Source organism: Numenius arquata, chromosome 4 (genome assembly GCF_964106895.1).
Source record: "Numenius arquata chromosome 4, bNumArq3.hap1.1, whole genome shotgun sequence".
NCBI classification, from domain to species: Eukaryota; Metazoa; Chordata; class Aves; order Charadriiformes; family Scolopacidae; genus Numenius; species Numenius arquata.
In genome coordinates, this window is record NC_133579.1 from 22,518,638 (window position 1) to 22,536,059 (window position 17,422).

General features: G+C 42.7%; 1 protein-coding gene across 1 annotated transcript; it reads right to left on the bottom strand.

Annotated features, from left to right (window-relative positions):
* Nucleotides 1-15,268: 15,268 nt before the first annotated feature.
* TMEM200C (transmembrane protein 200C) lies at nt 15,269-16,915 on the bottom strand. The gene has a single exon (XM_074146859.1). It carries the CDS (start codon nt 16,913-16,915, stop codon nt 15,269-15,271), a length of 1,647 nt encoding a protein of 548 aa, XP_074002960.1.
* Between the last annotated feature and the right edge of the window lie 507 nt (nt 16,916-17,422).

The following is a 17,422-nucleotide window of genomic DNA, read 5'->3' on the forward strand; positions in this document are numbered from 1 at the left end:
CCGCAGGGCTTCAGCGCTCTCAGCAGCCTTAGGCAACTATAAAGGGGGCAATAAATACGCAGGAAGGCAATCGGGATCTTGGAAAATGTCTTACTTCCCTTTTCTGCTCTAATTGCTCCTTGAAAAGCGATATTTAGTCTTCTAAAAGCTCCATCTTTCCTTGAAAAAATGTGTTTAAGAAAAAAAAAAAAGCTTGTGATCAAGTAGCATTTTTTTCCCCAAAAAAAGTAGTAGCATTAAGCATACGGTGTTTTGCTTCCCTACATGGCATGTGGGAATACACCTTTGGGCAGAGGGGCTAGAATGCGTCTGTTAATTTAATACTAGACTGTTTAAAACCTGTTCAGCTTGTTACCAGACTCTTTAAAAAAAAAAAAAGATCCTGTATTTGTGCCCTTTCAACAGCGAGTGGAGGGGAAACAAAACCCACCAGCCGGTCACTGTGCAGGAGGAAAGGGAAGGCTCTGCATTTAATGAACCTGCTTTGTACTCGGCACCGGGGTCCATGTCAGATCCCTTGTGCTGCAGGGCTTGACAGAGCATTTATTTTTTGTCACTCCACTGAAGGTTGTGGACTTTCAAAAGGCTGTCCCCAAATGGTCTTCTAAATGCAAATTCAAGAGTAGTTATTCCCAGCTTCTCTGGGGTCTCTGAAATGCAGCTAAATTGCTCAATGCTAGAGGAAGGCTTCAAGGTTAATTTGGAAGAGTAGTTAAGAGTGAGACTTCCATAGAGCATCTCTGTATCAGCACATTCTGGATGAATTTATTTTCTGGAAAAGTTTGTTTTCAATATACACTGAGGAAACAGTGTTTCTTAATGATTTCTTAATTCAGTAAAAGATCAGCGATGTCAGTTGTCTTATGAATTTAAGTGGATTCAATGGCCTAGGACCAAGTACACTTTACAACAAGCTGTACTTCCTCTTATTGAAAATGTTAATTATCTTTTTATAGACAGATGGCACTGGAGTGTAGCAAATGTGTGGTGAACCTGCACTCATAAACGTTTGGATTTTTAATGTGTACAGGTTCCAATTTAAGTTTAATTCTGTTTTAAGATTATTGTGATGATTGTAGGGTAATTAATTTCACTTATCTTGGGAGTATAATACACTTGTTTTGGTACATTAAGTTAAAATAAATACTTAAGTTGTATCATTGTGATTAATCTTGACAATTTAGAATAGTGCTTTAAACCAAATATCTACAAAATACGGTATTCAGCTCTTCAGTCTCTAATGACAAGCACGTCAAAATAAGGTTCTATAATGCTGTTCAAACCATAACAGCATATTTTCAGCCTTATGATGGAGAAGATAAAATAAGTCTTGAATTTTTTTGGTGCTCTGCTTTAGCTATGGGGATTTATGCTTTTGTTCCCTGGTATTTTTTTATTCAAATTAATTGAAATATATTTGATTATTAGATACTTCTGATGTGAGTAGGGCAGGTGGGAGACAATTTCTGAAATGAAAATAACTTCTACTGCTGAAGCAGATTAATTGTGCTTCTTTATGATTACTGTAGGGAAATTACACAGTGGAATCTAGGACCAGAAGTGAGTTTGATTCCTTCTTTATGATCCCTGCATTTACTGTTCTTTTTCTATGATTTTTTTTTCCCTTTATGGTTTCTAACTTGCCTATTTTTTTCCCTTTGAGTATTTTGCTTTATAAGCACTGGTAGTTTATGTAGAAGATAAATGCAATCTGCTAATTTCTTCTAATTGAGTTTAGTTTAATATATCTTGAGTTATTGGAACAATGGTAAAACACTGGGGTGCGAGAGAACTTGAATTAAGTATTACCCACTGGCTGTGATATTTTTTTTTTTTTCTCTTTTGGAGAGAACTGAATGCTGAATTGCCCTGCAATGATGATTGTTTTCCAAGTAAGTTGAGAGGCGGCTTTGACAACACCACCTCCCTGCTTCTTGGCTGGTTTTAATTGGATGTTTGTTAACCTTGCTACTCTAATAAACAGGATGCAAAAGCCAAAGGAAAGAGTGCTCTTTAACTACTTCATTCTGAATATTCTGCTACTGGTTGCTGTTAGGCACCATCAGGTGGGCCTTTGTCATCTGAACAGCTGGGGCAATTCTTGCTTCTGAACTTCTTGCTTTCATTTTAGGGGGTTAAGTGCAACTCAGTAAGAGCCCTATATCTCTGGGTTAAGTTTAAATAAGATTATAGTCATTAGTCCAGCTGGTTTTCCCTTCCTGTAGTCCTATACTGCCTACATATGTAGAGGAGAGCAGGTACACCTCCTGGTTTACCTATACTTCACGTCAGGAAGACGCCAGCCTCTTCTGTTGGCACAGCAGAGCCATGAAGGCAGTAGTTTCAGGCTAGAGCCCTAGGATCATCTGGCTGCAGGCATCTTAAATGCCTGATCCTTCAACTAGGAGCTGGCAGTTCTAGGGATGAGTAGCAATTTGACCTTCTTGGGGCATTTCATGTCTGTGTGTGTATTCTGCTGTCATTAGCCATGGCTTCTGGCTTGGTAGTATGCCATATAATAGAAGTCCTACATTGTTTCTTTATGTGCAGGTAGAAAGTAATAGTCCCTCAATTCAAATCCTTTGCCAAAACTTGTTCCTCATAACCTCTGATACTTAAACGAAACCCAACAACCCATAAATAATTTAAAGAAATTCCCATGAGACAAATTCCCTACTTGGCCTTTAAGCAGTTTCTTGCACAGTCCCACACTCTTGCATTGTCATCTTGACCCCCAGCTGTAGACACTTAGCCAAGAGAGGGGCTTGCTTATTGTACCCTGGAGTGTTGATGGGGGTGAATCAGATCAAAACTGTGGATTTTTCTCTGTTGGGAAATCTTTCATTTTTTTTCTCATCATATTGTCATGAAACTAAAAGCAGATGCAGGACTGAAAGACACTGTGTTTGATAACTATCCCTGTTCAAAAAGCCATCTCTTTGGGAATATTTAAACTCTGGCAAATATTCTCTTTGTGGAAATGACTATTCAGAGTTAAAACCAGAAGGACACATCTGGTTGCCCATAAATCCTAAGCAACTTAGTGTAATGCATTGTATGATTTCCTTCTCAAAACCACTCCCAGATGGGCTTAAATCCAGGCACTGTATAGGCTTAATGCCTCTGAAGCTGGCTTCCTACCATGGGTTTTGGTCACTGACCTGTGCAGCAGAAACATGGAGCAAGTCTCATAAAGAGACTCTAAAAAGCCTATATATATATAGATCAGAGCATACTTTTCACCCTCATGGGAGAGGAACTAAGTACTTTGTAGAAAAGAATATATTTTAGGTATTGAATGTCCACCCAGGGCTTTTTCTTTTCTTTTTCGGAGGTTGACTTTAGTCTTATAATTAGAAAACTGCTTTTAAGACCAGCTGAAAACATTCACAACTGCTTTCTGAAATGTTATTTAAAACTAGTTTTTTCAAGTTTCAAGATGTAGAAACTTAAGGTTTCTGATCTTAAATTTCAGTACTTGGATCAGAGGTGGAAAAACAAATCCTGGTTTCAAAATGGATATACAACTTAAGTAATTCTGTCTTCAAAGTGAAAACACCAGCAAATTGCTGCCTGGTTGTTTGGTAGCCTTTCAGCCTTCAGTTTCTTAAAGCAAAGAAGAGACATGATCACTTGTATGCAATAGTAGTTTATATACCTCCTTGCCAGAAATCCAGCATTTATTATCTACTGGTAGGTCCTGGTTCAAATTTTATGCTGTTAAGTAAGAATAAAATACCAAATTTACCAAGTAAATGCATGAGGGAGATGTGGTTACACTGTGTTTGTAATTACATGTAAAGTCTATATGAAGTTTGACTTGTCTATTTCCTAGCCAAAGAAGTTCCTCAACTCTACTTCCCAGTGGTGAACTGGAGTTGAAGACCTGTTGAGGGCTTTCTGTGATGAATCCTCTTTAGGTAGAGGACTAAACTTTAAATGCTGATTGGTTCATAAGTATTTTTCAGAATTAAGCTGATTTGAGGTCAAATTCTGCTTGGACTCCAGCTGTGTTATTGATGAGGCAGTGTTATTGATGATACTGAGGTCTTAGCTGATGCTGTTGAGGCCAAACCAAAACCCTAACTTTCTGTGTGATAAAGGCTGTTATTGATAATTGGCTGGAAATCTGTTTGATCAAATTAACTGACAAATGCAGACATTCTTTTGCACATGAAAAAAGCATATATTTTTTAATACTTTGCCTCAAAATACAGTGTCTTGATCTAAGCATGATACTTCACAGAATAATCAGTTCTTTTATTTGTATAAAATCTTGATTTTTGAGTTTTATCCTAGGGGGTGCTACTTCCTTGCTGTGGTGACCTGTGTGAAATGTAGCCTGAGCAGACAGCAGCTGGTTGAAAGGGAGGATGAGGTGGCTCCAGGAGGTTCTGCAGCTCTGCTGGCAACAAGATTTTCTTCTCTCAGGTTTAACTTTGTGGAAGAGATCTTTTTGCTCTTGATTGGCTTTACTGAAACACCCCAATCAACCTCTGGGGCTGAAATGACTCTCTCTACTAATTCTACACATAATGTGACCAGAAATGATTATCTGAAAATAGACAATATAATTTCAGCCTAAACAACTGAAAGCCTTTAGGTACTGTTATGAAAACCTTACAAAGTCAATGCGATTTATAATAAATAAATCTATCAGGGTCAATAACATTGTCAATCAAAACCAATTGAATCTTGATCTTGGCTTAAAAAAATTATATTTTTAAGAGATGTTTCAGGGCATTTTAACTGGAGATATACTTACCTAGTTACATCTGCCTCTCAAAAACTGAAATTACATTTTCTTTTCCCATTATCAGGAGCACGTCTTCATAGAATCTGCAAAGTTGCTTCATTATCCCACCATGAGACCTTCCTTTAATGCTGCCTTTTCCCTTTGCCATTTAATTTCTATGCTACTCCTGTTTTATTCTCCCCCTGCTCCATTTATCTAGTTTGTCATGGGGTCTCAGACTTCTACCTCTTCCATGACGCTTCTGTGTCTGACTGCGTTTCCCACCTGGAACCCTTTGCACTCTTTTTTTTCTGGGCAGTGAACACCCTGCAGCACGCACAGTGCTTGCTGCACCATGTTCTCTTTATCCCTAGGATGCTTTCATGGCTCAGCCTGCTGCTGCAGGGCAGGATGCTGAATGTCACCCTGTCGAGCTGGTAAAAGCTCTGGACTAGCTCATTTTGGCAGCTGTTAGTCCACTGCTTGTAAGCCCATTTTGCTCTGGTTCGCAGAGCCCCTGTTGCAATGAGGGTACTGAGCCACCACAAAGTCTCTGAGCTGCCGTAATCCTACTCAGAATAACTGAGTAAAAGTACTGCTGATTTACTGTGAATGGAAAGTGGAGCTGGCACAAAATGGGATTGCAGCAAATGCAGCAGTAAGGGTGCACCAGGGCCTTGCAGAGCAGCACTTGAAACAACCAACATCTACAAAGGATGCTGCAAGATCAGACAGAAAAGGCATAAGTTTTCCCCATGGTCTTCAACTTTTGCTGCTTCTCTGTGTCATCTGCATTAAAATGCAGGATTTGGTGTTGTGGGGTGTCTTAGAATCATATAATTTTCTAGGTTGGAAGGGACCTGTAAGATTGCCTAGTCCAACCATCAACATAACTGATAAAAACCATCACTAAACCATGTCTCTAAGCACTATATCTACCCATCTTTTAAATACCTCCAGGGATGGTACCTCATCCACTTCCCTGGGCAGCCCATTCCAAAGCTTAATAACCCTTTCAGTGTAAAAAATTTTTCCTAATATCTAATCTGAACCTCACCTGGCACAACTTGAGGCTGTTTCCTCTTGTCCTGTCACCTGTGACTTGGGAGAAGAGACCAACCCCTGCCTCTCTACAGCCTCCTTTCAGGTAGTTGTAGAGAGCGATAAGGTCTCCCCTCAGCCTCCTTTTCTCTAGGGTGAATAACCCTAGCTCCCTCAGCCTTTCCTCATAAGACTTATTCTCCAGACCCCTCACAGCTTCGTTGCCCTTCCCTGGACCTGCTCCAGCACCTCAATGTCTTTTTTGTGGTAAGGGGCCCAGAACTGGACACAGTACTTGAGGTGGGGCCTCATCAGTCTCTTGTCTCAGGCTGGCTCCAACCTTGGACGTGTAAACATAACAGCCAGTATTAACGTGGTGTATGTAACAGGGGTAAAGAGGGAGGAAATGGTTCTGCCACTTTCCCATTCCTGTGGGTGCTGGGGCTTCTCTGCAGGGTAAGCTGAGCCATGCTGAGGCTGCTGCTGCCACCAGCTACCCCGCTCCTCACTGAAGGACAGTCTGTGCTCCAGCCTGCAACTGTAGGAAATGCTATAGCAGTCTCTGGAGGGGCAACATCCACTTGGGACACAAGGACGCCCCAGCCACAGTGGCGTGGGGCCCAAGAGCAATGACTTAACACTAAGGATCTCCCTGCCATGGGAATAGTTTTTGTCTTAACTTGGGCCCTTTCCCATGTGCCCGACCTGTGAGGTGGAGCAGGTGAGGAGAGCTCCTCCTTCCTCTTGAGGTGCTGCTGCTTTCATGGGCTGCAGTGGGCTCCTTGGCATTGCCTTCTGTTACTACTTGGGTTTTCTTCTTTTTTTCCTTTTTTTTTTTTTTTTTAAATTTTTGGTGACTTGTGGCAGGTTCAGTCTAACCTCCCATTTCAAACAGCTCTGATTACCATGGTTATGCCTTTAAATTACTGCTGTGATGAGATCAGCTATTTCCTTGTTACCTTCTCCATCTAAGACACCTGTTTTACCCTGAGTGCATATGTTTCTCCATGTGTTGCACCAGAATTTCAGTTTTCAGCATTTGGCTCACTTCTTTAGGCTATGTAAAAGTAATGTATTTTAGTTGTGCATAAACATGATGATTTATATATGTTGTGTTGCTGCAGTATGCAGATTTGAGCACATGTAACATAATTGCTTACACTCTTACACTCTGTACTGTAACAGAATTATTCATTTAAACAAAAGCTGATTAAGTTGTAGCCCTTGACAGATGAGAAACAGAGTAATTCTCAGGACTCTTCTTGATAGAACAAGGCCTGCTGACACTTTTGCATTTTAAGATGGTCAAACCAGTGCATTTTAGAGTCACGAAGACTAAATACTCCCTATGTTCATCAACCGTAGGCTTTTTAAGAGAAAGCTACATACTGGATCTTGCTCCCATTTACTGCGTGTAATACAAATAATCTATCATCTTACGTGGTAGGAAAGAAAGCAAAAAAGATCAGATAATCCAGCATTGTAGTATGGAATGTTTATCGGTATGTGTTTGAAACGGATGGGTGCCACCCAGGCCACTTGAAGCTCCTGCTGACAAAAACCTTTTCCATCTCCTACGTTGCTATGTGTATTCCACTTTTGTGTTAAAAAAGAAATATTTTTGGAACCTCTAAAGAGGTTTAGGGGTAACCTTTATTTTCCCTACCACGTATTAGCATCCCAACTGCTCAGAGGAACCCACAACTCATTTAAAATAATTTGAATAACCTATGCTTTAATTTGCTAATGTTTTGACGTCTCGAATCTACCAAAGTATCTGGGAATTTCTGAACATCGGTGGGGTGAAAATTCCATTTTCAGCAAGAGACTGAATTGTTAAATGGCAATTCTATGTAAAGGAGCTATTGTTGATCCAAATCTGATTCTTGTTTTCCACCCAACCATTTCTCTAGGCTGCGATTAAACAGAATACTTGTGTTCACTTTCTCTACCAGTTTTGCTGGAAAAAAACCAGTTCTGTCCTTTTTATGGCGGGAGATTTACCTAAATTATATTTGTCTAAATTGTCAGTGAGATTTTTCCCCAACTGTAAACTAAACCAATATATTCTACAGAGCATTTTGGATACATACCTAATACGGCTTGCTGCAAAACATTGCTGTCAAGAAATCCGTTGCCTATATGAGAATTAATTCAACCTGCTGGTTAATCATTAGACAGCATAAAATGCTTATTTGAGCAGAGGACTGGACCAATTTGCTGGTGAAATGAAAGATATAGTAAACATTATCTTAAAATTGCTTCACAAATGTAATTACTTTGAATGTGTTAGCTTCCTTTTACTTCAGCCCCCTCGGCTCCCCCGGATTCATCAGGCAGCTACACAGGATGGATGCGTGTGCCAAGCTGGGAGGAGATGCCTGCTGCAGCCCTGGTTGTCCTGGGGTGATCCAGCTTCTCAGGGAGAGGACAGAAACCTGGGAAGGAAGCAAGGGAGTGAGGTGATGGCTTGTTTTAGCCATTGTACTAGATTCTCCCGTTCAAGAGAAAGCAAGCTTTTATTCCCCTGCCTCCATTTGGCTAGGATGATGGTTGCAGAGCTGCACAGAGCTCTTACGGAGGCTGTAGTGAGTTACAGTGACTTCACTGAGTATAGATGGGAAGAGCTGAGTGCTAGTGCTGGTGCTGCTGCTGTGCAACTGCAATATTTTGTTGTTCATCCTTGTCCACTCTTGACAACCCAAACCAGCAAGGACAAGTGCAATAGAAACTTCAGTGACTTGTTGCTTTCTTTCGCCTGCCATCTTCAATAGTGCCTTCTTGGTGACACCAGTGATGATGCAACCTGCAGTTTTGTTGGCTTGTTTTGCTCTTTGAGTAACTCCTGGGGCTCATTAGGTGCTGCATTGGCAGCTGACTTACAAACTGGTGATGGCTAGAAGCTGCCATCTTTCAACATATGTCCCTTTCCTTCTCCTCCCAGATTGTCAGTGACAAGTATGGACCAGCCAGAGGGCTACCGAGGCATAATGCTGCTGCAGCACTGGGAGCTCGCTGATCCCACAACTGTGCTACAGGTTTTATCCTGTTTTTTTCCACTGTATGCCAGAGGAGAGGCAGTAGATCCTTGCCAAGAACATTGCTAGGAAAGCATCCTCACCTTTCCTGCACGTTAGTCCCAAACAATTGCACCAAAGCTCTAGTTTAAAGGTCTAAAAGAAACAACTTCCTTCCACAGCTTGCTTGTAATAGTCTCTGGTCAGATGGTGAGAGATGCTGACTTAGCACCCGTCCTTGTTTCAGTGCTGCTATTCCAGTCAGTGTACATGTTGCAAAGACAGACAGAAGGACAAGAACTGTCCCGTTTGCATTTTCAAGCACCAAGGCAGCCTGTAGCGTTAATTAAGTTAGCAGTGCCAGCAGAGAGATTTAAGTTTCCAAAACCCAAAGAGCTGCTACTATCATCACTTCATGCTGTGTTACTGCAGTAAACTAAAAAGCAGTGTTAGACTTTACCTGTTCTCATTTTAAGTTCCTCGTTTGAAACAGAATGGCTTCAGCTGCCTAATGTCACTTGTGTCCTTAGATATTGTCCAGGGAGGTCTTTGGAAAGTCTTATGCTTTTGCTAAGTTATTTCCTGTAATATTGTGTGCGATGAGTCTGAAAGATAGTGAAAAAGATTAGCCCTTCAGTGTCTCACATGGGGAAGAAGGCTCTTATAAAGATGAGGGGTGGATGTCCTGCTGGAGGATGAGTGTTCAAGGCTCTTTTCCACAGTAGGCTACTCGCGTGGTTTGGAAACATCACTGAGAGGGAGATATTTGCGTGCTGTCATCACTGCATACCGGTGCTTATATTCTTCCCCCTTTTAATAAAATAAATCTGTTCTTTGCACAATTAATCTGTGGCTGTATCTCTGTGCCTTGTTTTTACAAGGAAAATAGTCAAACTCTGTACTCAAGGCATGTTAGAGAGAAATACATTAAGGACTGTGAGGTCATCTGATGTTATTTTAATAGGAACTCTGTAAGCATTTTAAAAAATAGGTCCTATTAGGTTCTGAGGCCAAACTGCGTTTCCTTAAAATGAATTTTCATTGTAAAGTCAGTGGAGTAAAAACACGCCACATCCCTCAGAGATCTAAAGTACACTTCAGGAATGAGGGAGGGAGATTATTCATGGTGTTGCAAAAGTACCATGTTGGCTCACTGGGGATTTATCCTGATGGAGCTGCCTCTGGTGACTCTTGTGTGCCAGACCTCAGAAACGCTAGTTTTCCAGGCCTTTGCAGGTAGTATTTTGTGAGACCCTACCACAAGCTTTTGTGCTGCTCCGAGGTGTGAAGGGAGCTGCACTGCACCCTGTACAAAACCACCTCTGTTTGCAGAGTCACTGCCAGCTCCAACTCTTACTGGAACTGATGATCCTGTTATGAAGTCCTCCTCCTTTAAAAATTGCTCATTTAGTTTATATCAGCAAAATGGGACCTGTCTGGTGTGGCCTCAGCCTGCTCCCAGACAGGTTGGGGAGGATGTGGCAGCAGTGTGCCAAATCTTACCAGTGGTGGCGAGCAAAGAGCAACCCTGGGTTATGTGATGGTATTGCACTGCCTTACCTTGTGTGATGGTGGGTATTGCAATGTCTTACCTTTCAGAGTTCACAGAAAAAAAAAACCACAACCAACAAATAAAACCTTGATTCGTCTCAACATATTTAGATATTTCAGTAGATATTGTGATGGTTCTTCCAACTGTTTTGCCATAACTATACCCTGGGCTTGTGGGCTATGTTTACGTCAAAGTTGGAGTTCATCTAAACCTTTATGAAAATAATATATTAATCACTTGGATGCTGAACATTACCTTTTTACTTGCCATTTTTGACTTTAGCCATGAAGCTTAGTATGGCACCGGCTCCTTCTCTAAAGCCAAATAACCTCTCCCCATTTTTACCTTCCAGTCTGAGAGTATCAGTTACGTGTCCTCACTAGAACCAAACTTGTCACGGGGAGAAAGCGGAAACGAAAAAAGAAAATTCTGAAATAAAATCAGTAACAGTATACTCTTCCATTGAAGGTTTTGTCCTGTGGCTGTGAGACCATATTTATCCTCTTGGATTGTGCCTGCAGATGCTGTGCATCTTGTTGGCCGCTTGTGGGCCCAAACTGAAAACAGTAATTAAGCAGCCTGGATAAAGCATTGCATTATTGCTATTGACAGTCTTGGAGAGTTGATAGAGACAGCGTTTTTTCCTGTATGATGATATCGTTTGATGTATTTGCTCTAGAAGAAAAAAAGGCAAAAGATTTATATACTTTTACTGATTATTAACATTTTAATTGTCACCTACCACTGGGCACTTGTATTTTGTGTGGGGTTTGTGTAGCAAGGTCTGATTTCTGGCTAGGTTATGGCCAGAGGTCGATTGTTGCTTTCTTTTCTTTCTCTCCCTCTCTTTCCCTCTTTTCACATGCAGAGAGAAATCTGAGGGACTGAAATATGCTAACGAGGTAAAGCATTAATTGGTGATCTACTTTAATTATTAGTAATTCTCATTTCTCACTATAAATACTCCTGTATTATTGCATCCACATGAACATGTTCTTGTTTAGAAAGCAAAACCGTTGAGTGTTATCAAAGGCTATTCCTTCTGCTGAAATCCAGTAAGCTTTATCGTTGTGGCATCACCATTACTTTTAATAAAAATTATTGTTTAATTGAAGTCCTGTTGCTACTTCTGCGTAAACCGTTTTGGCTGTTATGGAAATCCATTCGCTGTCTCAGACTTCAGACTTGCAACTATGTTAACAGTTACCTAATTCGATGTTTGTACGTGCACTGTTACTCTCTGTTGGACAGAATCAGTCCTGGAAAAGGCTGTTAAAAAGTGTATCTAAACAGTACATGGTAATAAATCTGTGCTATCGTCTTTTGTAGTAGACCCCCTGATATATGTCAACAGTTGGGAAGTTTGGTAAATCAGTGCAGCCTGGTGAGCCAGGTTAGCGCAGGGATTTTAAATACTTTGCTAGCCAGCAAAAACTGAGCCAGAACTGGTTTACAATACGATCATGTCAGCAGCTTCTCCAGAGTCCTGAGGATTTTGTAATAAACAGCAGCACAACTGAAGTACAAGTAGGGCATTTGCCTGTGTCCTCAGACTGGTCCAAGCAGCATCCATGCTCACCACAAACAGACGCTGCCTTCTACCTAGTGATGGGAGTATTCTGAGGTTTCAGGCAGAAATTAACCCTTCCTCTGGAAATTTTATATAAATATAATGCTTCTTTTTCCATGCTAAAAAACAAAACAAAGTACACATTTCTGGACCAAAATCAGATTTTTCCATAGTAAAGATGTATCCCTAGGTATTTTAGCTTAATGTATCTTCAGGGATATCACGTTTTAAATAGGGGGACTAACAATTCCTTCTTAAAAAACGTTTTGTGTGGGAGCACGTATCTTTCTGCAACACGCAGGCAGGTGGATACTGGTAAGCAGAGGCAGCTTCTTGGCTCTTGACAAGGACTGTGGAGAAAGCACTTTGTGGCAGGACACTGGAAACAAAGGTTAAAATGAAGAAACTAGATGAAATAAAAAAATGCATAAGAAAGTGACAGGATGAGCAAATGGTGGCCAAGAGGCATTCTGGCAGTCCTGAGAAGCGGTCAGGGCCAGCTGGGAGAGACTCAAGAGGAGGTCAACACGCAAACCTCAGCACTCCCATCACCTGCTGGTATCACCAGGAAAGGCTCAGCTCCTTACCAGCCGCTGTACTTCTCTCCAAGGCTAATGGTACCAACAGCGGTCACGGCTGATGCACAGGGGCTGAATTTCTCAGCCGTCTTCCAACGTTGGCATGTTAACCTAACTTGCCCATCTTGAATTTTAAACAAAAGTTTCTGGCTCCAACTCCACCACCTCATAAGTTGCTGAACAAATAGTTTTAATCAATACATTTGCAAAAATAATGAGAGATTTTTGGATAACTTGCAAACAGAGAGAAGCAGCTCTCTGCTTATTAATCTATATGTTACAAATCACTTCTAGCTGCTGTTATAAAAAATCCAGCTTGACTGATGAAAGTTCATGTTTCACACCTTTTTTGGCAAAACAGGAACAAGCTATAATTTTACTTAATAAACCCAAACTCTCTTGTAATTTTGTTATTTGGAAAGCTTTGTAGTAAATCAATCATCGGAAGAATTATTGGCCTGCTTTATTTTAAATCAATCTAAGGAGTACCCAGAGGCTTTTTTAAAGTTGGGGTTTTTTTCAGAGCACACTATGGATTTGTATAACTAAAGAAATATTTACTAAGAATATTTTAAAAAGCATTTGTTTTCCCCCTTGGAATAAAACAAACACCTGACACATCTTCATGAGGAGCCCGTTCCCCAGTAAGCAGCACCTGTCACTCGCCTCTTCCCTTGCAACTCCATGAAGGGTTTTCATGTGGAAAATAACAAACACGGTGTCTTCAGCTGTGTCAATAACCGGCATCTCCATCAACACCAGGTAACGCTGCTCAGGTACATCTCATAAATCTTGCTGGAAGTCACAAGAGAAGGAGCAGAAGTGCAGGGCCATCGCCCATGGGGAACTGGAAGTCCTGTGCAAATGCCAGCAGCAGCTGAGTTGCCCACTCGCCACTTCACGTGGCACCTAATCCAGCCCATGCCAGTCCAGGCAATTTTATGACATATTTTTGACAGTTGTGTGGTAGCAGCTTGATAGCAAAAAATGCCATGCTGATGTTCATGTTGTCAATTTACCGGATGCCAGTGACAGGAGGAAAGACATTGCCACCTGGATGTCTCCGTTGCTCAAGAGAACAAGCTCTTTCTGCTTCCCCAGTTCCAGGACTCCGACCTGGCAAATTGTTCTTTTTTCTTCTCTTCTTTTAAATTAGCCATATTTAATAAAGGATTTTGCTGGATTAATAAATTCAATTGCATTTAGTGACATTATATTCCATTTTGCAATGTGTTGTAATGTAAGTAGTTAAATATGTAACTAAGCATTTTAAAACATGAAATCATAAGAAAAAATTTAATTGCAACAGAAAGACTCTTGCCAACATATTGTATTTGTTTAGTGTCAATTTCTCTTCCCATAGTAGTGAAATGCCACATCCGTATTTAAAATCTGGAGTATTGACACAATCTTCTGAGCATATAAAGCTGTTTTGGCAAAATAGAAGAGTGCCTGCCGCGCTGCAGCTACGAAAATGAAACAGCTCATCAATTTACCAAAAATCTGCTTACAGACAAGGCATTCTCCAGCCTTCAGGAAATCTAATGCTTTTCTCACGCAGGAAGAAATCCTCACCACGCAGAAGTCGGTAAGAAACCTCTGCTGACTTCAATACGGCCAACTGCTACGAGATTGACAGGGCCATCATTATGCTTTAAAATTAAGCTTATGCACATGCATTCACGCATAGGAGCTGTGACAGCAGAAAGGCTTAATGCAACAGTTATAAGGATACTGCAGTTTGAGATTAATGTGTTACTCGCCAAAAAATCTAATTTTAATAGGAGGTCAAACCTTTAAAATATTTTTTTCTTCAGCATGTCAAAATCTCACATTTCTTCAGCTGTCACAGAGCACTGTTAGAAAAGGAGATAGAATCTGCTGATTGAATTAAAGTGTGGTTTCTCAGAGACTGAACCAGTATTTATTTTGAAATTACTTCTAAATGATTAATTACCCACTTAAAAGCATAAGCAAACCTTTGGCCTCATAGCATCTCTATAATCTTCCACAGTATATAAATAAAAGGTTTCTGATATCTGTAATTACTTACCAAAATAAAAGACTGTTTTATGTGGCAGTTTTCTTTGTAAATTTTTATTAAAAAAAAAAAAATCTTTTAATGCAATTAGTCAATACATGTGTAATAATACTTAATAAAGTATCACGTAGTAGTAGTTATTTTGGATTCAGGAATGTAATGGTTTTAACTAAATCATCAGAGCTCTGTTCCGCTCCAGTCTCTTCTAAATTGTCCTTTTTTCCCAGAATTTAAACAAACTCATTCTTTGTCAAGGTACATCATCCTTAAGGCCTTGCAAACTTTTTAGTGTTTGAACCAAAACAAAGAGAGAGCTCGGCTTTCTTGATCTGAAGACCACATTTCTCTTGAGCTTAAAAAGGTGCCTGCAGTTTTCAAGCAGTTAGTGGCAAATCAGCAAGAAAGAAATCGGAGGAGAAGAAGGGGCACTTGGAAATCAAAACAGTAAAGTGCACAGCTATACTGTCCGAAATTGTATTAATCTGATCCAAAGAACTTACTAGACTGTGGATATTTAATACAATTTGGCTTGCATGGAACATACAATCACGATCGGACAGAAAGGATTTTCTTTTTCTTCCTGAAGTCATCTACAGGATTTACTGAATTCAATTTTCAAGGGTAACATACTGCAGCTCTTTGGATATTGATTGGTTTCCTAAGTCCACAAGGAGATGGAGAAGGGCGGGAGGTGTGGAGGGTTGCAAGGTGTCCTCGTGCCTTCTCAGTTTTGTTTAGATGCCAGTACTCTCCAGTTCCCCGTCCTCCAGCCCTAATGCAGCATGCGACCTAGAAATCATAAAGAGTTTCTCTTTATTTGTGTACTGTCTTTGAGTTTGCTGGGATTGCTCCCCTGCTTGTTCTCTGCTGGTAGCCTTGAGAGGGTCCATCTTCTCAGCTGGTTCCTCCTCACAGTCCTGGGTTTTACTGGCTGGGGTGTTGGCAACTGACTCCACGGAGGTGCCTGCCTCCTCCAGGTGGCTGTAGCCCTTATTGCTGCTGGAAGGGTCAGACTGGGAACTCTGGGAGTCCATCTTGGTGATGGCAGGGGGAGTAGAGGGGGGTGACCCTCCGAGGTCCAGAGATTTGGAGTAGCTAGATGTCTTTACCAAGAGGCTGGAGTCCGGGCCCCCGCTGACAGCTGGGGACTGAGGTGTCTCAGGGAAAAGGGGACGCCTGGCATCGGGCAAACAGCTGGTGCTCTGCCGCCTGAGAACCAGTTTGTGCTTCCTCGTCCCATAGCCTCCCTCGACGCGGCTGCTGCTGAGGTCAGTCAGGCTGAGTTCAAACTCCCCCCGTGGGATCTCCCGGGCTCCCTGCTCACCAGGGGGTCTCCTCCAGCCTCCCCCTCCACTGCTCGGTGCCAAGGGCAGGAGGGTGAAAGCGCTGAGCGAAGAGCCAACAATGGAGCTGGCTGTGCTGCGCCGGCCCCAGCTCTCTGGCGGGCTGCAGGGTGGGCTGGTGACAGTGCGGCCAGCGAGCGCAGCATGCTCTCGGTAGATGCTGTACACAGCCTCGGCCAGGCTGGGTGGCTGCGGTGGGGTGCAGAAGGAGGAACGCCGTGGTGAGGATGCCAGGTCCGGCGGGGAAAGGGAGACACCCAGTCCTGGTGGCCAGGAGCTCCTGGCCAGCATGGCTGCAGCGCCCAAGCCTTCACTGCCCGGCTTTAGCTCCAAACCCCGGGACTGCACGTAGTTGACAAAGCCGTTAAGAGGAGCTGAGGCCGGGGTGCCTCCATCCTTGGCGCGCAGGCTGTGGGCATCGATGACGGTGGAGTAGAGGTCACGCAGGTTGATGATCTTGGTCTTCTTGTCACGGTTCTCATGCAATACCGCATTGGCGCAGATGAAGAGGAAGATGCCGATACCCATGATGAGGGGGCCCAGCACCTTCAGCTTGTCTGAATGCAAGTAGCTTGAGAAAAGACGGAAAAGGAAACCCACTGAGGCCTGGGGGGACGAGGAGGTGGGGGGAGACTGTGGGGACACCCGGGTAGTCGCAGTGGTGGAGGTGTTGGCTCTGGGGTGTGACTCTAGGTGGATCTCTGTTTGTGCCCCTTCCTGGCTACGGGAGCGGTTCTTGGGGGTGCCACCCTGTGGTGCCAGCTGTCGGCCCCCACTGAAGCCGCCTTCTCTGTATACCTGGTTGGGCTTCGGCCAGTAGCCCACCACGGCCAAGGCAATGCCCACCAGCAGTACCAGGATGCCACAGAGGGCGATGAGCCCTGAGAGAGAGCACAGCTTGAGCTTGCCTTTCACCACCACCACGTCATTCTTGCGCTTCTTTTTGGATTTGCGTTTGCGTTTGGGGACTTGGCTTTGGGGTCGCAAGGGGTCCTGTTTCCTAGCCGAGATCCTCAGGAGGCCTCCAGTGGCGATCATGGCTGGCTACCCAGAGCACTGCCCCCTGCAGCCGCTCCAGTTCCTGTGGTGAAAGGGAGAAGAGAAAGGGATGAGGATCAGGGGCAGACCTGCAGAACAAGAGGTGTCTCCGTTTACTGTTCCTCATTCAAACTCCTGCTAATCAAAACCCTCAACAAGTGGGACAGGGGTTGACACCAAGAGGACAATCTCCATTGCCCGTACAGCTCTTGTGTGTGAGAAACAGACAGGCCGACTGACAAGACAGAAAATTAAGCAACCCTAGGAAGCAAAGCAGCCATGTACCCCACTCCACTCTTGTTAAACAGCTAATTAATTTCTTTACAATCCAGGTAGCTGATAGAGGGAGTGGTATCTGCTGGTGTGAACAACAACAAAAAAATGATCTTGCTGGTGTCAGAAGGAGCTTGCAAAGCACTGGAGCTCAGAGAATGCTGACAGCCTCCCTACCCTGAGCCCCAGTCCCCAATGAGGTCTGGGGGTTACGCTGCACACTGTGGTTAATGA

Bases quoted from the DNA above. Each gene is read 5' to 3' on its own strand.
- TMEM200C (XM_074146859.1), bottom strand. From the start codon at position 16,915: ATGATCGCCACTGGAGGCCTCCTGAGGATCTCGGCTAGGAAACAGGAC.